The sequence below is a fragment of the Pavona decussata genome, unplaced genomic scaffold, assembly GCF_977016875.1.
Source record: "Pavona decussata unplaced genomic scaffold, jaPavDecu1.1 SCAFFOLD_62, whole genome shotgun sequence".
Lineage (NCBI taxonomy): Eukaryota > Metazoa > Cnidaria > Anthozoa > Scleractinia > Agariciidae > Pavona > Pavona decussata.
The window spans coordinates 181500-207500 of NW_028145483.1; the positions used below are offsets into that span (position 1 = coordinate 181500).

The 26001-nt window shown below is 38.7% G+C and overlaps 2 protein-coding genes across 2 annotated transcripts in view; both read right to left on the reverse strand.

Annotated features, from left to right (window-relative positions):
* Positions 1 to 2890: 2890 nt before the first annotated feature.
* Positions 2891 to 10387, reverse strand: LOC146478822 (uncharacterized). Its single transcript, XM_085111660.1, has 6 exons — positions 10252 to 10387; positions 8560 to 8795; positions 7435 to 7468; positions 5641 to 6021; positions 4347 to 4538; positions 2891 to 3570 (listed from the first exon to the last, which is right to left on the reverse strand). Exons 1-6 carry the CDS (start codon positions 10385 to 10387, stop codon positions 3353 to 3355), a joined length of 1197 nt encoding a protein of 398 aa, XP_084967786.1. The 3' UTR covers positions 2891 to 3352.
* A 4460-nt stretch (positions 10388 to 14847) lies between these two features.
* LOC146478823 (uncharacterized) overlaps positions 14848 to 26001 on the reverse strand; it is a 35256-nt gene continuing 24102 nt past the window's right edge. The window contains exons 2-7 of the mRNA XM_085111584.1: positions 22287 to 22429; positions 20595 to 20830; positions 19470 to 19503; positions 17676 to 18056; positions 16382 to 16573; positions 14848 to 15605 (exon numbers count right to left, since the gene is read on the reverse strand). Coding sequence (XP_084967710.1) covers positions 15388 to 15605; positions 16382 to 16573; positions 17676 to 18056; positions 19470 to 19503; positions 20595 to 20830; positions 22287 to 22429 — 1204 coding nt within the window. The 3' untranslated portion in view covers positions 14848 to 15387. The remainder of the gene's footprint in view (positions 15606 to 16381; positions 16574 to 17675; positions 18057 to 19469; positions 19504 to 20594; positions 20831 to 22286; positions 22430 to 26001) is intronic.

Here is a 26001-nt window from a genome sequence, read left to right on the forward strand (position 1 = left end):
GTTTTGACTTTATTTTCGATTTCCATGAAGATAATTTTGTAAATAGTCCCTCCGAATCGCTGAAATTAATAGCTGCTAAATCTTCAGATGAGGTTTGGGGAGGGAGTATTATTAAATCAATCAAAGATTGTCACTAACCTTAAGTTGTAGCCTTGCCCTTATCTGTAGTTTCGGCTTTCCCAGAGCATAGAAGTGCACCGAAGGTTTTCTGGGGTGCACAACTCGATATTAACGCTTTTTAATGATAACGCGATTGATTTCTCGGAACTCACGCAAAAAGATCGAGATTTTTTTTTTTCGAGAAGGGGAAATTCCGAAAATGTTTCGGTTATACCAGAAAATGTTTGGGTTCGTTCAACATTTATAATGTGGGCAAAAATAGACCAGCAACGTGATAACGGAGATTTTCCTATTCGTACATGCGTAGTGAAGATAAAATAGATCTCTTGACTTTTCTTTAGTTTAGTTTGGGAATGATAATAAGTGGTTTTCAACTGAATATCATAAAAACGAAAATAATTAACAAAAGCAAAATAATTACTCTGCACAATCACAACATAGGTAACCAACGCAATGGAACAATCAGAGCTCGAAGGAAATTCATGTAACTGGCTCCAAGCGCGGGAAAAACGCGTTCGAGTAAGTCACGATTGGTTTTAGCTTTGTTTCTCATTGGTTAAGAAATTGGCGCGAGTTTTGTTAGCCAATCACAGAGTTAAGTAAAGCATATCCTAAGCAAATACGAAATACTTACGACACTAAATTGAAAACCGCTGTATTAGGTCGAGCACGACTTTTATCGCTTAATCTTGTTCGCTTGGTGTACAATGTAAATTACATTACATCCACCTCGTTTTGTTAACTAACAAACTAAATCTCGTGCTTGATGGATATATAACACAAATGATTGATTGTTAAATGTTTTATAACATGCAAGTTTGAAACTATTTCAAATTGACCCTAGTAAATTATATATTGCCGTGAATTAAACGTCACCCTGTTTAGTTCAGGCCCCAGTTGTTCAAAGGCCGGGTAACTTTATCTGCTGGATAAGGCATTCTTCAGCGTCTAAAATATACTTCACGTTAAATGTTGTCTAAGGTTTTCGTACACTCCCTATTTAAGCTGTGCTTAGAGTGTGAATATTCGCTTTTTCACAAGAAAATAGTGAAATCTTTGCGTAGATTGAAACTGTCGGATAGTGATCTATCCACTGGATAAAGTTATCCGGCCTTTGAACAACTGGGGCCAGATGTGTACACATTTTTACTAGTATTTAGCTGTACAGCTTATTTAAGGTATTCAGATTATTATTATCAACTAGGCTGACGAAAAAAATTGTAATAAAAGACCACGTATTCATGGTAAATTTCTGGTAATGTAATTTTTTCAAGATCGACAACTGCATTATTGCGTGGTTAATAGAGTTGCTTTGAAGCTCATTATAAAAGCGAGGCTAAGTGCAAAGTTTTTATTATGAAACCTAGTTTTCATAGGCATGCAAACAAAACTGATTTTCTTTTGAAAAGCTTTGCACTTAGCCTCGCTTTTATAATGAGGCTCACAGCAACTCAGAAATGGCCTATTTGGCATGTGGCCGCGCGCGGTTTTGGAAAATAAAAAAGGCCTCGAACGACTGTGAATACAGAAGGCGCCTTTTGGGAAGGCCAGAGGTTAGGTTCCGGCGATTAAGAGCCTTGCGATCCGACGAACATTCGTTATCTACAAAGTTTTTGTAAAATTCCCATCACTCACCCTTCTGTTTGATCTCTCGTACCAAATTAAGTGCATGCGAATTTTTAACAATTTTGTCAATTTCAGTAGACCGCGGAAAATCACCATTTCCTAGCCCATGTTTAATACCGGGCAGATCTTCTCATATCATCCGCCCAGCCCTTGAACAAATGCATGGCCACAGCCAGAGGTCAGTTGTTTCCTTTGACTACCTACTACATCAAAACACGCAAAAAACTTTAATTAGCTGTACAAGGCAGATTAGGGGAGCAGGGTTGGCGCAGTGGTAGAGCACTCGCCTTCCAGCAATGTGACCCGGGTTCGATTCCCGGACTCGGCGTCATAAGTGGGCTGAGTTTGTTGGTTCTCTATTCTGCTCCGAAAGGTTTTTCTCCAGGTAGTCCGGTTTTCCCCTCTCCTCAAAAACTAACATTTGATTTGATTTGATTTGTGTTGTGTTTAGTTGAGTTGATTTGAATTGCTTTGATTTAAAAGGGGATACCCTCGATAGGGATAACCTCTGGTATCTCCTGTTCATGGTATCGATGTTTACATTGATCAGATTGAATAAAGCCTTATTATTATTTTTATTATTATTATTATTATTACTATTATTATTATTATTATTATTATTATTATTATTATTATTATTATGTCATTTTTCACTTTCAATTGACAAGGAGAATGACCATAAATATGCATCAGTGAATTCCAGCACTCCCCCCTCCCCCCGGGCATAAGTGGGGCATTTTTTCCTAGGGCATTTGACGGTCTCATGATTTTCACCTGTACACTACTGTCACTTCCTTTCAATGATAATTTCGTCGATAAAGACGATAAATTTGGGATTAACTTTGTCTTAGTGGACAAAATGAGATGGTACGAAGATCTACAGTACGAGCATCACTGGAGGAATATAGACAGGTAAGACTCATTTCAGACTTCTTTTTGGCTTGAATTAGCTTTAATTAGATAAAGGTAAACCCAGAAACAAAGAAATCGACTTATTATTTTAGCTGTGCCGTGGGACATTTGCTGCTTTGCTAAACAAAATCCTAATACCCGTGGGTCGGGCCGGAGGATGGGAGGGGGGCATGGTGGGTTGGTCTGAAAACTGCTGGAAAAAGACTGATGCATTAATTACGAGCTAAATTTTGCGAGTGTGCGCGGTTGAGTTCTTACATTAAGTCCAGAGCCTTCATTCTTTAGGATCACATGAAAAATTATTCAAGCTCTGAAGGCGAGAATGACTTCCTCGCGCCTGCGCACTCGCAAATTTAACCGCGATGGTGAGTCTCCTTCTTTATCCACTTCGGTTATTTGAATAATCCTCATGTCTAACCATGATCACCGTGCAGTACCTGGTGTCTTGATTGGCCGTCTTTTGCGGCGTCTCAGTATCCAGTTGGTTTTCACGTTCAAACATCTGAAAGGGACTATCTGAGTTAAGCACCCTACGAGAACTACGCCTGTTTGTGCGATTGAATTCGTACCTCAATAACTTGTTCAACGGCAAAATTATAACTGGCTGTTCAATAATGTCTACATATACTGAGTCAATGTCAATTAAATTTGGTCTCCGAAAGCGTTGTTTTTTTATCGGCGCGTAGTTTTAAACTTAAGTGCATGCACCTTTGCACTCGCAAATAAAGCGGTAGCTATGATGACAATGGACTGCCTTCCACTTCCCGTTCGAGTTTGTGTCCATTACCACACAGTCTTTGTTTGCAATGTTTGAATGACTGTTCATCCAGTTAGTGCAAAACACCGGAGATCCACCAACCCACTCATACACTCCTTCGGTAGCTTTGTCCGTTAAGCCGATAAAGTATGCACCTATAGAGGAAGTGAAGACACAGTGCGTTAGGGATGAATTCCAGGCTTCTGGATCATGAAGCTAGATGGAGCACTGAGCACAGAAATCGCCCTATAAGGGCCAGTTCCTGTAGGTCTTACGTCCCGCAGAAAAAATGAAGGATTTAGCAAGTAAGCAAAGAAGGAAGCAAGGTGATGCATTAGCAAGCAAGGTGGCTTGAAGGCAAATAAATAAAATAAATAAATAAATAAATAAATAAATAAATAAATAAATAAAGCGAATTTTCTGGTTCTATAAGGGCCAGTATCACATCGCACAGGAAAAAAGAAAGGGCTAGGGATTTAGCAAGCAAGCAAGGAAGCAAGCAGGGTGAAGCATTCGTAAGCACAGTTTTCCTTGAGTTTTGCTCCCAAAAAAGATATCGCGGTTAATGTCCATGCACATTTTTGTGCCAAATAAAGATCGATAAGAGGCCATTTTACAGTCATGTTCTTGGTGACCTGGCCTTGGATTGAAAGCGGGGCTGGAGTGACCTTGTTTTGATACAAACCTCACTGCTTTTCACATCAGATAAATGCATATTAGTTAGCATAAGAACAGCATGATCTTCGTTTGAAAAGCGTTGAGGTTTGTATTAAAACAAGGTCACCACTGGCTTCGATTCCAGTCCAAGACCGGGTCACTAGCTAAGCACACAACTGTAAAATGGGCTATTGTTTCATTTACACACAATTGTATCCCGAGAATATCACCAAAGCGACCATCACGTTTGATACGGTTCCGGGCCGATACAAACCTCGCTCAGAAGCAAGCGCGTAAATCCTGTCGTTATCATCCTTCGACATTATCTTTACCAAGTCTCCCTGGACGCCACCAGAGGTTTGAAAACGATTGCAATATTGTCTTGCCTGGTTAAAATCCTCATGGAGGGTGAATAATTGAACGCAACCTGTTTTGTATTGGTGCCAGTTGTGTTTGCAGTCAGCCACTAAAAAAAGTAAGCACAATATTAAGGGTACATGAAACTTGTCTGCTGTACAGAAGAGTTTTTGCCAATAGATCTTTGTCACGCTGGGCCATGTTGAGTCTCGGGCGAATAAAAAGCTTTGTTTCTGCACGGTAAGCCTCGCCCAGACGGGAATTCAGCGTGAGGCTTGCCTTGCAAAAACAAAGCTTTTTATTCTCCTGAGACTCAACAGACCCTCAACATGGCCGCCGAGTGACAAAGGTCCTGATACATCAGTTATTGTTTATTATTATTATTATTATTATTATTATTATTATTATTATTATTATTATTATTATTATTATTATTATTATTATTATTATTATTATTATTATTATTAAACAATTTAACTATAAAAAATTGCGATAATGTTGAAAACTTTAAAAAAATTAAAACCATCTTGGTTTAAAAGTTTTAAAAGCGACGACGTTTCGACGCTTGCTCAACGTCATTATCAAGTCAGTGATGAGCGAAATTAAAATGAATATAAATGTAAAAGAATAAAGAATTCCTTAGAGACAAATAAAAGCAAGAATATGTGATCTTAATGAAGGCTGATTTAGCCGACAAGCAATTCTCTGTTCTAAAGAAATGTAGATCAAAGTTCGACTACATAGTAGAACACATATTGTATCATTTTATCGTATCATAGCATTATCGTATTGTAGAATTTTTGTATCAGGGGACTATCTCCAACAAATAAATATTTTATCCTGAAGATGGTCGCTAATAAGGATCTCGTTACTGAAACGTTGAAGGTACCTCCTTTTGTTACTGCGCATACATTCGGTGCATATGGAAATGGTCTGGGAAACTCGGGTTTCTTAACGAAGCTGTCTACTTATAGAAAGGCATTTCACGCGGTTTATGACTATCCAGGAAAGGCAGTTTATAGTTAGGGGTGTTTGAATACAAAATGAAAATTGAGGGCAACGACGCGTTTTTCAGAGATCATTTGAGCTTCTATTTAAAAACGGAATACCATAAATTGTATATTTGTGGGACTGCGGAAAAATACCTCTGTATTTTGTCCTTAAGTATAGGGAAGACTCTAATTGAAAAAGTTGTCAGAATTTTCACTAACTTTGCTGGACAGAAGACGTTAATAGATTGTTCGATGATGCTAAAAGTCGTGACGTAGTCATCACCAATGAGGTAGAGACAATTGTTGACGTAATCGTCATCGACGATGGCGATGTTACTGGCTCTGACGTCATCAAAGAATCTACCGAGGTCATCACCGATAATGTATTCAAAGCAAAACCAGAGGATGAAGTCAACCACGAAGACAATGTTTCTGGCTGAACTGACGTCATATGTGATACGTCCGATGACTTAACCAAGACATTTGATAAAGTCCTCGATAACGGAGATGTTGCTGGCTGATCTGACGTCAACAGAGACACAACTGACGTCACTACAGGCGGTGAAGGCATCGCAGCTGATGAAGTCTCTGATGAGTTAGCTAATGAATTTTGTGATAAGAAGAAAACAAGGTTGATCAATGCCAAGAGCAAGTTGAGGAAAGCTAAAATTATTTGAAAATACAGTTGTCCAATTTTGGAATATTGTTCTTCACCTCAATAGTTCTGGGCCCGGTTGATCGAAAGCCGATTAGCGCTGATCCACAATTAAAAGTTAATCAAGGTTTATTTTCCTCCGGCGTTCGTTGAAAATGATTTAAAAAGCTAATTTTAAGCTAAAGATTAAGAAAAGTTTCAAAACTCAGTCAAAGTCAAAACTGAGGGACGAAAATCTTTAGGGAGAATCTTCTTTGATTTATTTCATAATCCGGGAATAGCTTAATTGGTCTTTGAACAACTTGGCCCTGTAAAAAATAATGCCGTAAGCCTGGCTTTGGAAAACGGTATAGCAAAGATTTTGAGATAGCAAAGATTTGAGATTTGGCGGCTTTCTTTTTTCCCCTTATAATTATGAAAGTTTAAAATATCATAGCTTGTGTACCAGTCGTTCCAAGTTCTGATGCTTTAAGGCGCCAGTGGTGTTAGGCGCGCGGTAGCAGCTGTGTAAAAGCGTCCATCGTGAGACAGGCGTTACGTAGGTTCGGGTGAGTGTAAAGGACCGTTGTGTTTTCTCAACTGAGTTCGTGAAGGTAATTTGGCCACCATAAAGTTACGCCTCCAAATTACGCGATTCTGATAAAAACAAATATTCGTCTCTTAAAGGGACAGTATCACGCTATTTTTAGTAAGACATCGAAAATCAAAAAAGAGCTATTCGGTTGATAGCAGCCAAGATATAATGACAAAATTCCATTTAAAGACTATAAAAATGCAAAGAAACTATCCAATGATATTTTCGCCGGCAGATGACCAAGATAGAGAGGGGTTCAAATTTGAAAACGTCTGGCGGACGTTTTCAAATTTCGCTGTTGTACAACAACAACAACAACAACAACAACAACAACAACAACAACAACCTTTCGTCTTGGAATCGCTATTAGTATTTCTTTAAATAAGCGACTAAGAAATTAATTAAGACAGTGTTCAAAGTTTAAATTTAGTGAATTTTGGCCAAAAATCATGATATCTCTAATCGATCTCCCATGATACTGTCCCTTTAACTCCCAGTTTTAGGCTGTAGGTCTGAAATGCCATTTTTGTTTCTGATCTGTCGGGAAGACTGTATCAGGCCGGTGTGATTTTGCTTATCAAAGTCCTTTCTGGTTTGTGAATTTTGTACAATTTCTGCTTCAATGTGTGCAAATAAAGAAGACGTGCATAGTTACTGACCTGAAACGTGAGTCAAATTCACCCCAAATAGTCCTTCGTCTCAGGATTACTCTCGCCCGGATGATCATAACCTAAGTACTTATGATTATGACTCTTTTGTTCAAACTATTTACAGGTTTACTCACCTTCTTGTAACAAACGGCTAGCAAACTCAAGACCCTAGAAAATAATCAAAATGTATGTTTAAATAAGCGTGTATATAGTTCTTATTTTTATTGACCTCTATAGAGAATGGACAGTTCTCCTTGTAAAAAGGCTATAATCACCAAAAAATTTGGGACATTTGAGCCCGCGAAAATTATCAGCGGCTATTTGGTAAAAACGAAATGGCGGTCGTGCAACCACGTAAAAGTTTCCGAGATGGCAATATAAAATGATTAAAGGCTCCTGTGAGCCAACTCATGAATGCAGGAGTGAATAGTGGTAACCGTTAAGCGGTGATGCTACGCTACAAGGATTCGTGGACGCCATGTCGCATTGCGGGAATGCATCATGTATAAACAATTAAACAATTAAATTACACACGCACTCTGATTCCTTCCGATTCGCGAAGCAACGCAAAGGTGGACGTGTGCGTTCTTTTGGTGGTTTTGCGTGGTTGCTAATCGACAAAATAGCGTCCAGTTTTTCTTCCAAGAACCTCCGTATTTTTTTCTTCGTGTCGTGTTGTTGCGATTTTGGTTTCTTAGCACGTGACCTAAATCTTGCTGTTTTCAGCATGGTAATACACAGTATTCCTTTCTGCGTTCAAGCGACGGCTTCTGTCGCGTTTTATAACATCGGAAGCTTTCAATCTTGCTAAAGTTGCTATTTTGGCTTTATCCAAGTGAACGTAAATATAGAAATACATGAAGCGTTTGCGATGATTGTCGGAATAACGTAAACACAAGAGAAAATATATTTCAAATGATGTCTCTTGGGGCAAAATTGGAGCATTTTTATATATGGACGGCCGAAATATCGCAGTTCAAAGATAGCATATCTCGGGATTTTAGCGTGGAATGCCATGGGATGTTTACTGAAGCAGCCATTTTTTGTGGTTTTCAAAATCAAAAAGGAAAAATCGAAATTAATCGTACGGAGCTGCATGTGGGACACAAGGTGAGTTATTTTAACGTAAGCTTATGTATTTTTCATTCCTGCATACACATTTTTACGATCGCGATCGCATTCGGTTTTCCGATAACCATTGGTTATAAACTATGAGTTCGGATTTTGTCGATATGCTCCTATATTATATTGCTACTTACTTCTTGTTGTAGCGTCACTTTAATGGGCTCGTAGTATGAAAATCCAACGCGAGTTTCCAGCGCTTCTCCAGATAACGCTGTTGTCAAGGCGTTCAGCTCACAATCACGACGTAATGCTGAGGTCTGACGTTCAAAGTTGAATGACATGCATTGGTCACATGAAAGACATCTTTGCAAGCATTCCATTTCGGAGAAGACCTGATACACTGATAAGACATGACCGTTCAATACTGCATCTGATGAAAAAAAAAAATTGTTAGTGCTCTTGTTAAGACGGTAAATGTTTACTTTGGTTCTAGAATTTCTGGTTGAGTTATGCAGCGTTCTGCCGAATCAGTTTATCTTGAGGCAAATCTGTAACCAGTGACCATGTCGACCGAACAGGCTACACAGTGGCCGCCATATTTTTGAAAATAAGAGCGCATTCCTATAACACCATATAAGGAGCACATGATTGAGGGAAGCGAATCGCCAAATGCTCGCGGGAGTTTTTATTCGAGGGTCGCGTATCAATGAAATCGGTGGTAATGCAAAGTTCAAGAAGATAGCAATTCGGAAGTGAATATTTGGGAAACTCTCTTATTAAGGAAATTAACAGTCGTTTCAAAGAGAGCTCATTGAAATAGGTCTAAATGAATTTGTGTCGCATTTATTATGCATAGCTCGATAACATAGCAATTTGGAAGTGAAGATTTAAAAAACTCCCTAAATATTAAACGAATTAACAGTCGTTTCAAAGAGACCTCATCGATTATTGTTATGGAAGTCTATGGACCATAAAAACAGTTCTAATTTGTTTTGTTAGTGTTTATTACTCTGTTCATTGCGGCTCTAACGTTTGAGCCCGTGGAGGAGAACAGTCATTCACATTATAATTAAAGTTACGGACCAGCTCTTCACTGTAGTGTTGCTTATTTAGTGGTGCAAAGTATTTCAAACTTTTCAGTCCTTAGATGAATTTTTAAAATGTGACCTTTTAAAAAGTATATAAATGGGAAAGTTGCTAACGGAAACTGTGGTGTTTCGTCGGTGGGGAGTAGAAACGACTGTTTGGTTTATCAACAGAGTTGATAACTAAAGGTAAATTGGACAGCGTAAAGAGATTCGAATCTCTTTATGGTAATCAATTTACCTTTAGTTTAGTAATCACCTCTGCTGATAAACCAAACGTTCTTTCAGAAAGTACGTCCCGACCATTGCCGTGTACGGTTTAGTACACTGAAGGTATTATTAGCTTTTCAAAAACTAATTAATAATTCATAAGCCCATTGACCAATCAAATGGTTGATAATACATCACGTGCAGTGACTTTACATCGATAAACCTTCTCCTTATTAGTACGCGGTGTTTTATCAGCTGATAAAACACCACATACTAATGAGGAGTGTTTTATCAGCTGATAAAACACTCCTCCTAAGTGTACTGTGTTTTTCTCGTATGCTAATTTCCAACGTTTGTTATGAACTCTATTGACCCACCCTTTTTCCAGGAATATTTTTGAAGCCGTTTAAAAAACTCGCAGCACGTGTGTTATCAGGTCTAAAACCACTCGGCTGCTCCTCGTGTTTTTACCCAATAAAACACCTGCTCGTTTTTAAACAGTACTTGATACTGTACATGAAATCCTTAGGTGTGTACGTTCAAAAAACTATTGACAATAGTATAGAGAGCACTATCTCGCATATTTTTTACCTTCTTGGACTTTGCGAAATAAAGCAAAACGTTTGTGGTCTGATCGTTGAATGGCCAACTCACTTCCGACAGAAAGCTTCCCACTGAATATCTGTACAAGGATTGCCAGGTGTAAGGCAATCCTGAACTCGTTCATCGCTGTACTGTAAAAGAGAAAGCAATGAAACCTTTACTTGTTGCAGTTTCCATCATGTTTCCTATCAGTCGGGTTTTCAAGAAACCATTGCCACACTTACCTCTGATTGTTCCGAAATACTAGAGAAAGAGTTGCAGAAAATCGTCCTAATTGGTTCCAAATTAATCAAAACCAATATGTGAGAATCAAAATAGTGTAAAACTAATTAAAATTTGAAGGAAACAAAAAAAAAAAAACGGGTTGTCAAAATCTTGTTGTCATGGAACCATGAAATCACGTGACCAGTCTTATAACGGCAAACGTGTGATTCACATTCTTGTTTCCTTGAAAAAAAGTTAGTACACCGATGAGAATAGTGCAAAATAATTCTTTAACCTTTGATACTAGCGGGAAACTACTCAATTTTACTGAGAAACTGAAAACAGCGAGCGCTAATTAAATATAGGGTAACGAGGTCACGTGGTCACGTGGTCATTTCTGCCGTTTGTTAGTCTGTCTATTATATCAAAAAATTGTCAGATTAATTTTAGGAAGAATCATTAAGTTTGGTGGTGTTTGCTTTGATATTAAAAGAGTTGTGAATATTCAAAGTCAACGCAGAATCATGGGCCCAGACAATGGAGCCATCAGCGTGACGAGACTATTGATCAAGGTGGTTGGTTTGTCCAACTTCATCGTAATCTACCGATTACCTCCAACATAGTTAATTGAGGGACTGGTTATGAAACTTTGCCGTGAAAACAGTGAAGCTGCAGTTTATGTTGGAAGGGCCGCGACCCTGCACAATCTTTGTTTTAATGTTCACACCACTGTTAAATATCTTAACAGGAACGTTTGTCAAGCTTCATAACAATTGCCTTTTTACTATGCTTCCGACTACAAAGCAAAATGTAATAATAAAACTTCCGTTAAATTTAATTTTGAAGCCAAATGAAATAACTTTTGTAGCACTTAAAAGATGCAATAACATAACAATAACTCTTAATGATATTTTATGTATACCGAAATTATACGAAGCGATGTATTTTCAAGGCGACAAGAAAAAAACCTGAGGGTTAGGTTACTTACGCTACGTACATCTCTAATGTAAGCCAGACACGTCTTCACTTGTCCAAACTGCGCTGTTTATTTAGCGCCACACATACAAACCACCGATGTACTCCGTGTAAATAGAATTTTACTTATTTTGCGTTAGCATGCTTGAAAAGCGCACCTTGCGTCGAAAAGTTATTTCATTTTGAGTTAATTTTTACTCCGCGCGATCGATTGAGTTCAAAATGATAAAAAAAGAGAGAGAGGACTTGACTGTTGTTTTATTTTCCTTCAGCCAATTTGTTCAATGTGCGGAATTTTCTCAAGTAAAAGGAAAATTAAATTGTGAGACAAAATGAAAGATAAACCAAGCAAATGTATTTTCTTTGTCAATATTCAAGTAAATTGACAATGTATTCAAATGCAGAGGGCTATGTATTTTTTGGTTCTTTTATTACAAGACAGAGTCTCATTAGGCACGTAATCTGGGTGGAAATGTTCGTCAAAAATGTAACCCACAAAGCGCAGAAAATTAAAACCTTATTTGAATAAAAACGTCCAGTTCTCGACTTTCTTCTCTCAAAGCGGATTAATGGCTGACCAGATCTGCGTGGTGTAAAAGGCCCCTTTGAACTGAAATTCCAATATAGAGTTCTTGTTGTTAGATGCCTTCACAAAAAAAAAAAGAGCTAAAATGATAACGACGTTGTGGAACTAGATTTTGACCCAGCACCTCAATCCTCAATATACACTGGTATGATATTGAAACCATGCCGAGAAACTCACTGCACCTTGCTGGCTCCCAAGGCAGACTTATCATCTCATTCTCGCTTTCAACTCTAATCTTCATATGTCTCTTCCCCGATATGTGTTCTTTGTTTGTATGTGGTGTGGACACGCTAACAGTGCGTTTAACCCTTGGCTGTACATGTTGTTAACTGATAAATTCCGTATGGCCCTATGTGAAGTCTTGCTTGGAGGTAATCGAAACAGGTCATTTAGAGCCCAGTCCTTCGCAAGGTATACCACGGTCAGAGAAAACACCTCAATCAGACGAGATCCCCCGAACCACGTAGAGAAAGGATAAGGCTTACTCAAAGAGCAAACGGACGAAACCTCCATATGAGGGAGACAGCCAAGATTTACAGACAAGAAGGAGGAAACTTCCTCTTTAAACTTTAGACACTGATGACTCAAGACGTCACCAAAGAGAACGATGAATTTCGTGGCGGGGGCGGAGGGAGGAATGTGCGCATGTGAATGACATGAATGTGCACATGGGATCGGTCCCAGGATACGTAAACAGGTCCAGCCGATAATGCTTAATCCTATCTAGACGGGGAAGGGGGGTGGGGGGTGGTCGAGAATGGACGCGAATGCTAATCCTATTTAAGCGGGGTGTTTTCTGCCTTCCTAGACCTGATGGAAGGGGAAGGGAGGGGAGGGTGTGCTTCATACAGCAGTAAAGCCGTAACAAAACTATTTTCTCAGAGGTCCACAAAGTCGGATGATGGCGTTATGTGAGGAGTGATTTGCGTCATTTACTCTGGACAACCGCCGTCTTGGATTTGTCATCTTAAATATCTCGATTGCTATGAAACTTCAGACAATCGTTCAATTTGACTCAAAATACAGAAACGCTAAAAGGGCTAAAACAGCTTTAAAAAATTAGACATGACATGAGTAGACATGATTTAATTTCGATATCCATGAACTTAATTTTGTAAATGGATGAAATTAGTAGCCGCTAAATCTTCAGATGAGGTTTGGTGGAGGGAGTGTTATTAAATCTATTAAGTTGTCATTAACCTTAAGTTGCAGTATTACGCTTATCGGTAGTTTCGGCTTTTCCAGAGCATAGAAGTGCACCGAAGGTCTTCTCGGGTTTAGCTGTACAGCTTATTTAAGGTATTCAGATTATTATTATCAACTAGGCTGACGAAAAAAATTGTAATAAAAGACCACGTATTCATGGTAAATTTCTGGTAATGTAATTTTTTCAAGATCGACAACTGCATTATTGCGTGGTTAATAGAGTTGCTTTGAAGCTCATTATAAAAGCGAGGCTAAGTGCAAAGTTTTTATTATGAAACCTAGTTTTCATAGGCATGCAAACAAAACTGATTTTCTTTTGAAAAGCTTTGCACTTAGCCTCGCTTTTATAATGAGGCTCACAGCAACTCAGAAATGGCCTATTTGGCATGTGGCCGCGCGCGGTTTTGGAAAATAAAAAAGGCCTCGAACGACTGTGAATACAGAAGGCGCCTTTTGGGAAGGCCAGAGGTTAGGTTCCGGCGATTAAGAGCCTTGCGATCCGACGAACATTCGTTATCTACAAAGTTTTTGTAAAATTCCCATCACTCACCCTTCTGTTTGATCTCTCGTACCAAATTAAGTGCATGCGAATTTTTAACAATTTTGTCAATTTCAGTAGACCGCGGAAAATCACCATTTCCTAGCCCATGTTTAATACCGGGCAGATCTTCTCATATCATCCGCCCAGCCCTTGAACAAATGCATGGCCACAGCCAGAGGTCAGTTGTTTCCTTTGACTACCTACTACATCAAAACACGCAAAAAACTTTAATTAGCTGTACAAGGCAGATTAGGGGAGCAGGGTTGGCGCAGTGGTAGAGCACTCGCCTTCCAGCAATGTGACCCGGGTTCGATTCCCGGACTCGGCGTCATAAGTGGGCTGAGTTTGTTGGTTCTCTATTCTGCTCCGAAAGGTTTTTCTCCAGGTAGTCCGGTTTTCCCCTCTCCTCAAAAACTAACATTTGATTTGATTTGATTTGTGTTGTGTTTAGTTGAGTTGATTTGAATTGCTTTGATTTAAAAGGGGATACCCTCGATAGGGATAACCTCTGGTATCTCCTGTTCATGGTATCGATGTTTACATTGATCAGATTGAATAAAGCCTTATTATTATTTTTATTATTATTATTATTATTATTACTATTATTATTATTATTATTATTATTATTATTATTATTATTATTATTATGTCATTTTTCACTTTCAATTGACAAGGAGAATGACCATAAATATGCATCAGTGAATTCCAGCACTCCCCCCTCCCCCCGGGCATAAGTGGGGCATTTTTTCCTAGGGCATTTGACGGTCTCATGATTTTCACCTGTACACTACTGTCACTTCCTTTCAATGATAATTTCGTCGATAAAGACGATAAATTTGGGATTAACTTTGTCTTAGTGGACAAAATGAGATGGTACGAAGATCTACAGTACGAGCATCACTGGAGGAATATAGACAGGTAAGACTCATTTCAGACTTCTTTTTGGCTTGAATTAGCTTTAATTAGATAAAGGTAAACCCAGAAACAAAGAAATCGACTTATTATTTTAGCTGTGCCGTGGGACATTTGCTGCTTTGCTAAACAAAATCCTAATACCCGTGGGTCGGGCCGGAGGATGGGAGGGGGGCATGGTGGGTTGGTCTGAAAACTGCTGGAAAAAGACTGATGCATTAATTACGAGCTAAATTTTGCGAGTGTGCGCGGTTGAGTTCTTACATTAAGTCCAGAGCCTTCATTCTTTAGGATCACATGAAAAATTATTCAAGCTCTGAAGGCGAGAATGACTTCCTCGCGCCTGCGCACTCGCAAATTTAACCGCGATGGTGAGTCTCCTTCTTTATCCACTTCGGTTATTTGAATAATCCTCATGTCTAACCATGATCACCGTGCAGTACCTGGTGTCTTGATTGGCCGTCTTTTGCGGCGTCTCAGTATCCAGTTGGTTTTCACGTTCAAACATCTGAAAGGGACTATCTGAGTTAAGCACCCTACGAGAACTACGCCTGTTTGTGCGATTGAATTCGTACCTCAATAACTTGTTCAACGGCAAAATTATAACTGGCTGTTCAATAATGTCTACATATACTGAGTCAATGTCAATTAAATTTGGTCTCCGAAAGCGTTGTTTTTTTATCGGCGCGTAGTTTTAAACTTAAGTGCATGCACCTTTGCACTCGCAAATAAAGCGGTAGCTATGATGACAATGGACTGCCTTCCACTTCCCGTTCGAGTTTGTGTCCATTACCACACAGTCTTTGTTTGCAATGTTTGAATGACTGTTCATCCAGTTAGTGCAAAACACCGGAGATCCACCAACCCACTCATACACTCCTTCGGTAGCTTTGTCCGTTAAGCCGATAAAGTATGCACCTATAGAGGAAGTGAAGACACAGTGCGTTAGGGATGAATTCCAGGCTTCTGGATCATGAAGCTAGATGGAGCACTGAGCACAGAAATCGCCCTATAAGGGCCAGTTCCTGTAGGTCTTACGTCCCGCAGAAAAAATGAAGGATTTAGCAAGTAAGCAAAGAAGGAAGCAAGGTGATGCATTAGCAAGCAAGGTGGCTTGAAGGCAAATAAATAAAATAAATAAATAAATAAATAAATAAATAAATAAATAAATAAAGCGAATTTTCTGGTTCTATAAGGGCCAGTATCACATCGCACAGGAAAAAAGAAAGGGCTAGGGATTTAGCAAGCAAGCAAGGAAGCAAGCAGGGTGAAGCATTCGTAAGCACAGTTTTCCTTGAGTTTTGCTCCCAAAAAAGATATCGCGGTTAATGTCCATGCACATTTTTGTGCCAAATAAAGATCGATAAGAGGCCATTTTACAGTCATGTTCTTGGTGACCTGGCCTTGGATTGAAAGCGGGGCTGGAGTGACCTTGTTTTGATACAAACCTCACTGCTTTTCACATCAGATAAATGCATATTAGTTAGCATAAGAACAGCATGATCTTCGTTTGAAAAGCGTTGAGGTTTGTATTAAAACAAGGTCACCACTGGCTTCGATTCCAGTCCAAGACCGGGTCACTAGCTAAGCACACAACTGTAAAATGGGCTATTGTTTCATTTACACACAATTGTATCCCGAGAATATCACCAAAGCGACCATCACGTTTGATACGGTTCCGGGCCGATACAAACCTCGCTCAGAAGCAAGCGCGTAAATCCTGTCGTTATCATCCTTCGACATTATCTTTACCAAGTCTCCCTGGACGCCACCAGAGGTTTGAAAACGATTGCAATATTGTCTTGCCTGGTTAAAATCCTCATGGAGGGTGAATAATTGAACGCAACCTGTTTTGTATTGGTGCCAGTTGTGTTTGCAGTCAGCCACTAAAAAAAGTAAGCACAATATTAAGGGTACATGAAACTTGTCTGCTGTACAGAAGAGTTTTTGCCAATAGATCTTTGTCACGCTGGGCCATGTTGAGTCTCGGGCGAATAAAAAGCTTTGTTTCTGCACGGTAAGCCTCGCCCAGACGGGAATTCAGCGTGAGGCTTGCCTTGCAAAAACAAAGCTTTTTATTCTCCTGAGACTCAACAGACCCTCAACATGGCCGCCGAGTGACAAAGGTCCTGATACATCAGTTATTGTTTATTATTATTATTATTATTATTATTATTATTATTATTATTTTCATTATTATTATTATTATTATTATTATTATTATTATTATTATTATTATTATTAAACAATTTAACTATAAAAAATTGCGATAATGTTGAAAACTTTAAAAAAATTAAAACCATCTTGGTTTAAAAGTTTTAAAAGCGACGACGTTTCGACGCTTGCTCAACGTCATTATCAAGTCAGTGATGAGCGAAATTAAAATGAATATAAATGTAAAAGAATAAAGAATTCCTTAGAGACAAATAAAAGCAAGAATATGTGATCTTAATGAAGGCTGATTTAGCCGACAAGCAATTCTCTGTTCTAAAGAAATGTAGATCAAAGTTCGACTACATAGTAGAACACATATTGTATCATTTTATCGTATCATAGCATTATCGTATTGTAGAATTTTTGTATCAGGGGACTATCTCCAACAAATAAATATTTTATCCTGAAGATGGTCGCTAATAAGGATCTCGTTACTGAAACGTTGAAGGTACCTCCTTTTGTTACTGCGCATACATTCGGTGCATATGGAAATGGTCTGGGAAACTCGGGTTTCTTAACGAAGCTGTCTACTTATAGAAAGGCATTTCACGCGGTTTATGACTATCCAGGAAAGGCAGTTTATAGTTAGGGGTGTTTGAATACAAAATGAAAATTGAGGGCAACGACGCGTTTTTCAGAGATCATTTGAGCTTCTATTTAAAAACGGAATACCATAAATTGTATATTTGTGGGACTGCGGAAAAATACCTCTGTATTTTGTCCTTAAGTATAGGGAAGACTCTAATTGAAAAAGTTGTCAGAATTTTCACTAACTTTGCTGGACAGAAGACGTTAATAGATTGTTCGATGATGCTAAAAGTCGTGACGTAGTCATCACCAATGAGGTAGAGACAATTGTTGACGTAATCGTCATCGACGATGGCGATGTTACTGGCTCTGACGTCATCAAAGAATCTACCGAGGTCATCACCGATAATGTATTCAAAGCAAAACCAGAGGATGAAGTCAACCACGAAGACAATGTTTCTGGCTGAACTGACGTCATATGTGATACGTCCGATGACTTAACCAAGACATTTGATAAAGTCCTCGATAACGGAGATGTTGCTGGCTGATCTGACGTCAACAGAGACACAACTGACGTCACTACAGGCGGTGAAGGCATCGCAGCTGATGAAGTCTCTGATGAGTTAGCTAATGAATTTTGTGATAAGAAGAAAACAAGGTTGATCAATGCCAAGAGCAAGTTGAGGAAAGCTAAAATTATTTGAAAATACAGTTGTCCAATTTTGGAATATTGTTCTTCACCTCAATAGTTCTGGGCCCGGTTGATCGAAAGCCGATTAGCGCTGATCCACAATTAAAAGTTAATCAAGGTTTATTTTCCTCCGGCGTTCGTTGAAAATGATTTAAAAAGCTAATTTTAAGCTAAAGATTAAGAAAAGTTTCAAAACTCAGTCAAAGTCAAAACTGAGGGACGAAAATCTTTAGGGAGAATCTTCTTTGATTTATTTCATAATCCGGGAATAGCTTAATTGGTCTTTGAACAACTTGGCCCTGTAAAAAATAATGCCGTAAGCCTGGCTTTGGAAAACGGTATAGCAAAGATTTTGAGATAGCAAAGATTTGAGATTTGGCGGCTTTCTTTTTTCCCCTTATAATTATGAAAGTTTAAAATATCATAGCTTGTGTACCAGTCGTTCCAAGTTCTGATGCTTTAAGGCGCCAGTGGTGTTAGGCGCGCGGTAGCAGCTGTGTAAAAGCGTCCATCGTGAGACAGGCGTTACGTAGGTTCGGGTGAGTGTAAAGGACCGTTGTGTTTTCTCAACTGAGTTCGTGAAGGTAATTTGGCCACCATAAAGTTACGCCTCCAAATTACGCGATTCTGATAAAAACAAATATTCGTCTCTTAAAGGGACAGTATCACGCTATTTTTAGTAAGACATCGAAAATCAAAAAAGAGCTATTCGGTTGATAGCAGCCAAGATATAATGACAAAATTCCATTTAAAGACTATAAAAATGCAAAGAAACTATCCAATGATATTTTCGCCGGCAGATGACCAAGATAGAGAGGGGTTCAAATTTGAAAACGTCTGGCGGACGTTTTCAAATTTCGCTGTTGTACAACAACAACAACAACAACAACAACAACAACAACAACAACAACCTTTCGTCTTGGAATCGCTATTAGTATTTCTTTAAATAAGCGACTAAGAAATTAATTAAGACAGTGTTCAAAGTTTAAATTTAGTGAATTTTGGCCAAAAATCATGATATCTCTAATCGATCTCCCATGATACTGTCCCTTTAACTCCCAGTTTTAGGCTGTAGGTCTGAAATGCCATTTTTGTTTCTGATCTGTCGGGAAGACTGTATCAGGCCGGTGTGATTTTGCTTATCAAAGTCCTTTCTGGTTTGTGAATTTTGTACAATTTCTGCTTCAATGTGTGCAAATAAAGAAGACGTGCATAGTTACTGACCTGAAACGTGAGTCAAATTCACCCCAAATAGTCCTTCGTCTCAGGATTACTCTCGCCCGGATGATCATAACCTAAGTACTTATGATTATGACTCTTTTGTTCAAACTATTTACAGGTTTACTCACCTTCTTGTAACAAACGGCTAGCAAACTCAAGACCCTAGAAAATAATCAAAATGTATGTTTAAATAAGCGTGTATATAGTTCTTATTTTTATTGACCTCTATAGAGAATGGACAGTTCTCCTTGTAAAAAGGCTATAATCACCAAAAAATTTGGGACATTTGAGCCCGCGAAAATTATCAGCGGCTATTTGGTAAAAACGAAATGGCGGTCGTGCAACCACGTAAAAGTTTCCGAGATGGCAATATAAAATGATTAAAGGCTCCTGTGAGCCAACTCATGAATGCAGGAGTGAATAGTGGTAACCGTTAAGCGGTGATGCTACGCTACAAGGATTCGTGGACGCCATGTCGCATTGCGGGAATGCATCATGTATAAACAATTAAACAATTAAATTACACACGCACTCTGATTCCTTCCGATTCGCGAAGCAACGCAAAGGTGGACGTGTGCGTTCTTTTGGTGGTTTTGCGTGGTTGCTAATCGACAAAATAGCGTCCAGTTTTTCTTCCAAGAACCTCCGTATTTTTTTCTTCGTGTCGTGTTGTTGCGATTTTGGTTTCTTAGCACGTGACCTAAATCTTGCTGTTTTCAGCATGGTAATACACAGTATTCCTTTCTGCGTTCAAGCGACGGCTTCTGTCGCGTTTTATAACATCGGAAGCTTTCAATCTTGCTAAAGTTGCTATTTTGGCTTTATCCAAGTGAACGTAAATATAGAAATACATGAAGCGTTTGCGATGATTGTCGGAATAACGTAAACACAAGAGAAAATATATTTCAAATGATGTCTCTTGGGGCAAAATTGGAGCATTTTTATATATGGACGGCCGAAATATCGCAGTTCAAAGATAGCATATCTCGGGATTTTAGCGTGGAATGCCATGGGATGTTTACTGAAGCAGCCATTTTTTGTGGTTTTCAAAATCAAAAAGGAAAAATCGAAATTAATCGTACGGAGCTGCATGTGGGACACAAGGTGAGTTATTTTAACGTAAGCTTATGTATTTTTCATTCCTGCATACACATTTTTACGATCGCGATCGCATTCGGTTTTCCGATAACCATTGGTTATAAACTATGAGTTCGGATTTTGTCGATATGCTCCTATATTATATTGCTACTTACTTCTTGTTGTAGCGTCACTTTAATGGGCTCGTAGTATGAAAATCCAACGCGAGTTTCCAGCGCTTCTCCAGATAACGCTGTTGTCAAGGCGTTCAGCTCACAATCACGACGTAATGCTGAGGTCTGACGTTCAAAGTTGAATGACATGCATTGGTCACATGAAAGACATCTTTGCAAGCATTCCATTTCGGAGAAGACCTGATACACTGATAAGACATGACCGTTCAATACTGCATCTGATGAAAAAAAAAAATTGTTAGTGCTCTTGTTAAGACGGTAAATGTTTACTTTGGTTCTAGAATTTCTGGTTGAGTTATGCAGCGTTCTGCCGAATCAGTTTATCTTGAGGCAAATCTGTAACCAGTGACCATGTCGACCGAACAGGCTACACAGTGGCCGCCATATTTTTGAAAATAAGAGCGCATTCCTATAACACCATATAAGGAGCACATGATTGAGGGAAGCGAATCGCCAAATGCTCGCGGGAGTTTTTATTCGAGGGTCGCGTATCAATGAAATCGGTGGTAATGCAAAGTTCAAGAAGATAGCAATTCGGAAGTGAATATTTGGGAAACTCTCTTATTAAGGAAATTAACAGTCGTTTCAAAGAGAGCTCATTGAAATAGGTCTAAATGAATTTGTGTCGCATTTATTATGCATAGCTCGATAACATAGCAATTTGGAAGTGAAGATTTAAAAAACTCCCTAAATATTAAACGAATTAACAGTCGTTTCAAAGAGACCTCATCGATTATTGTTATGGAAGTCTATGGACCATAAAAACAGTTCTAATTTGTTTTGTTAGTGTTTATTACTCTGTTCATTGCGGCTCTAACGTTTGAGCCCGTGGAGGAGAACAGTCATTCACATTATAATTAAAGTTACGGACCAGCTCTTCACTGTAGTGTTGCTTATTTAGTGGTGCAAAGTATTTCAAACTTTTCAGTCCTTAGATGAATTTTTAAAATGTGACCTTTTAAAAAGTATATAAATGGGAAAGTTGCTAACGGAAACTGTGGTGTTTCGTCGGTGGGGAGTAGAAACGACTGTTTGGTTTATCAACAGAGTTGATAACTAAAGGTAAATTGGACAGCGTAAAGAGATTCGAATCTCTTTATGGTAATCAATTTACCTTTAGTTTAGTAATCACCTCTGCTGATAAACCAAACGTTCTTTCAGAAAGTACGTCCCGACCATTGCCGTGTACGGTTTAGTACACTGAAGGTATTATTAGCTTTTCAAAAACTAATTAATAATTCATAAGCCCATTGACCAATCAAATGGTTGATAATACATCACGTGCAGTGACTTTACATCGATAAACCTTCTCCTTATTAGTACGCGGTGTTTTATCAGCTGATAAAACACCACATACTAATGAGGAGTGTTTTATCAGCTGATAAAACACTCCTCCTAAGTGTACTGTGTTTTTCTCGTATGCTAATTTCCAACGTTTGTTATGAACTCTATTGACCCACCCTTTTTCCAGGAATATTTTTGAAGCCGTTTAAAAAACTCGCAGCACGTGTGTTATCAGGTCTAAAACCACTCGGCTGCTCCTCGTGTTTTTACCCAATAAAACACCTGCTCGTTTTTAAACAGTACTTGATACTGTACATGAAATCCTTAGGTGTGTACGTTCAAAAAACTATTGACAATAGTATAGAGAGCACTATCTCGCATATTTTTTACCTTCTTGGACTTTGCGAAATAAAGCAAAACGTTTGTGGTCTGATCGTTGAATGGCCAACTCACTTCCGACAGAAAGCTTCCCACTGAATATCTGTACAAGGATTGCCAGGTGTAAGGCAATCCTGAACTCGTTCATCGCTGTACTGTAAAAGAGAAAGCAATGAAACCTTTACTTGTTGCAGTTTCCATCATGTTTCCTATCAGTCGGGTTTTCAAGAAACCATTGCCACACTTACCTCTGATTGTTCCGAAATACTAGAGAAAGAGTTGCAGAAAATCGTCCTAATTGGTTCCAAATTAATCAAAACCAATATGTGAGAATCAAAATAGTGTAAAACTAATTAAAATTTGAAGGAAACAAAAAAAAAAAAACGGGTTGTCAAAATCTTGTTGTCATGGAACCATGAAATCACGTGACCAGTCTTATAACGGCAAACGTGTGATTCACATTCTTGTTTCCTTGAAAAAAAGTTAGTACACCGATGAGAATAGTGCAAAATAATTCTTTAACCTTTGATACTAGCGGGAAACTACTCAATTTTACTGAGAAACTGAAAACAGCGAGCGCTAATTAAATATAGGGTAACGAGGTCACGTGGTCACGTGGTCATTTCTGCCGTTTGTTAGTCTGTCTATTATATCAAAAAATTGTCAGATTAATTTTAGGAAGAATCATTAAGTTTGGTGGTGTTTGCTTTGATATTAAAAGAGTTGTGAATATTCAAAGTCAACGCAGAATCATGGGCCCAGACAATGGAGCCATCAGCGTGACGAGACTATTGATCAAGGTGGTTGGTTTGTCCAACTTCATCGTAATCTACCGATTACCTCCAACATAGTTAATTGAGGGACTGGTTATGAAACTTTGCCGTGAAAACAGTGAAGCTGCAGTTTATGTTGGAAGGGCCGCGACCCTGCACAATCTTTGTTTTAATGTTCACACCACTGTTAAATATCTTAACAGGAACGTTTGTCAAGCTTCATAACAATTGCCTTTTTACTATGCTTCCGACTACAAAGCAAAATGTAATAATAAAACTTCCGTTAAATTTAATTTTGAAGCCAAATGAAATAACTTTTGTAGCACTTAAAAGATGCAATAACATAACAATAACTCTTAATGATATTTTATGTATACCGAAATTATACGAAGCGATGTATTTTCAAGGCGACAAGAAAAAAACCTGAGGGTTAGGTTACTTACGCTACGTACATCTCTAATGTAAGCCAGACACGTCTTCACTTGTCCAAACTGCGCTGTTTATTTAGCGCCACACATACAAACCACCGATGTACTCCGTGTAAATAGAATTTTACTTATTTTGCGTTAGCATGCTTGAAAAGCGCACCTTGCGTCGAAAAGTTATTTCATTTTGAGTTAATTTTTACTCCGCGCGATCGATTGAGTTCAAAATGATAAAAAAAGAGAGAGAGGACTTGACTGTTGTTTTATTTTCCTTCAGCCAATTTGTTCAATGTGCGGAATTTTCTCAAGTAAAAGGAAAATTAAATTGTGAGACAAAATGAAAGATAAACCAAGCAAATGTATTTTCTTTGTCAATATTCAAGTAAATTGACAATGTATTCAAATGCAGAGGGCTATGTATTTTTTGGTTCTTTTATTACAAGACAGAGTCTCATTAGGCACGTAATCTGGGTGGAAATGTTCGTCAAAAATGTAACCCACAAAGCGCAGAAAATTAAAACCTTATTTGAATAAAAACGTCCAGTTCTCGACTTTCTTCTCTCAAAGCGGATTAATGGCTGACCAGATCTGCGTGGTGTAAAAGGCCCCTTTGAACTGAAATTCCAATATAGAGTTCTTGTTGTTAGATGCCTTCACAAAAAAAAAAAGAGCTAAAATGATAACGACGTTGTGGAACTAGATTTTGACCCAGCACCTCAATCCTCAATATACACTGGTATGATATTGAAACCATGCCGAGAAACTCACTGCACCTTGCTGGCTCCCAAGGCAGACTTATCATCTCATTCTCGCTTTCAACTCTAATCTTCATATGTCTCTTCCCCGATATGTGTTCTTTGTTTGTATGTGGTGTGGACACGCTAACAGTGCGTTTAACCCTTGGCTGTACATGTTGTTAACTGATAAATTCCGTATGGCCCTATGTGAAGTCTTGCTTGGAGGTAATCGAAACAGGTCATTTAGAGCCCAGTCCTTCGCAAGGTATACCACGGTCAGAGAAAACACCTCAATCAGACGAGATCCCCCGAACCACGTAGAGAAAGGATAAGGCTTACTCAAAGAGCAAACGGACGAAACCTCCATATGAGGGAGACAGCCAAGATTTACAGACAAGAAGGAGGAAACTTCCTCTTTAAACTTTAGACACTGATGACTCAAGACGTCACCAAAGAGAACGATGAATTTCGTGGCGGGGGCGGAGGGAGGAATGTGCGCATGTGAATGACATGAATGTGCACATGGGATCGGTCCCAGGATACGTAAACAGGTCCAGCCGATAATGCTTAATCCTATCTAGACGGGGAAGGGGGGTGGGGGGTGGTCGAGAATGGACGCGAATGCTAATCCTATTTAAGCGGGGTGTTTTCTGCCTTCCTAGACCTGATGGAAGGGGAAGGGAGGGGAGGGTGTGCTTCATACAGCAGTAAAGCCGTAACAAAACTATTTTCTCAGAGGTCCACAAAGTCGGATGATGGCGTTATGTGAGGAGTGATTTGCGTCATTTACTCTGGACAACCGCCGTCTTGGATTTGTCATCTTAAATATCTCGATTGCTATGAAACTTCAGACAATCGTTCAATTTGACTCAAAATACAGAAACGCTAAAAGGGCTAAAACAGCTTTAAAAAATTAGACATGACATGAGTAGACATGATTTAATTTCGATATCCATGAACTTAATTTTGTAAATGGATGAAATTAGTAGCCGCTAAATCTTCAGATGAGGTTTGGTGGAGGGAGTGTTATTAAATCTATTAAGTTGTCATTAACCTTAAGTTGCAGTATTACGCTTATCGGTAGTTTCGGCTTTTCCAGAGCATAGAAGTGCACCGAAGGTCTTCTCGGGTGTACAACTCGATATCAACGTTTTTAATGATTACTTGATTGATTTCCCGGAACTCATGCAAAAAGATCGGGATATTTTTTTTTCGAGAAGGGGAAATTCCATTTGGAAACAATTTCCGAAAATATTTCGGTTATACCAGAAAATGTTTGGGTTCGTTCAACAAGCGCGGGAAAACGCGTTCGAGCAAGTCACGATTGGTTTTAGCTTTGTTTCTCATTGGTTAAGAAATTGGCGCGTGTTTTGCTAGCCAATCACAAAGTGAAGTAAAGCAAATCCTAAGCAAATACGAAATACTTACGACACTAAATTAAAAACCGCTGCATTAGGTCGAGCACGACTTTTATCGCTTAATCTTGTTCGCTTGGTGTACAATGTAAATTACATTACATCCACCTCGTTTTGTTAACTAACAAACTAAACCTCGTGCTTGATGGATATATAACAAAAATGAATGATTGTTAAATGTTTTATAACATGCAAGTTTGAAACTAACTGAAATTGACCCTGGTAAATTATATATTGCCGTGAATTAAACGTCACCCTGTTTAGTTCAGGCCCCAGCAGTTTTTCAAAGGCCGGAAAACTTTATCTGCTGGATAAGGCATTCTTCAGCGTCTAAAATATACTTCACCTTAAATGTTGTCCAAGGTTTTCGTACACTC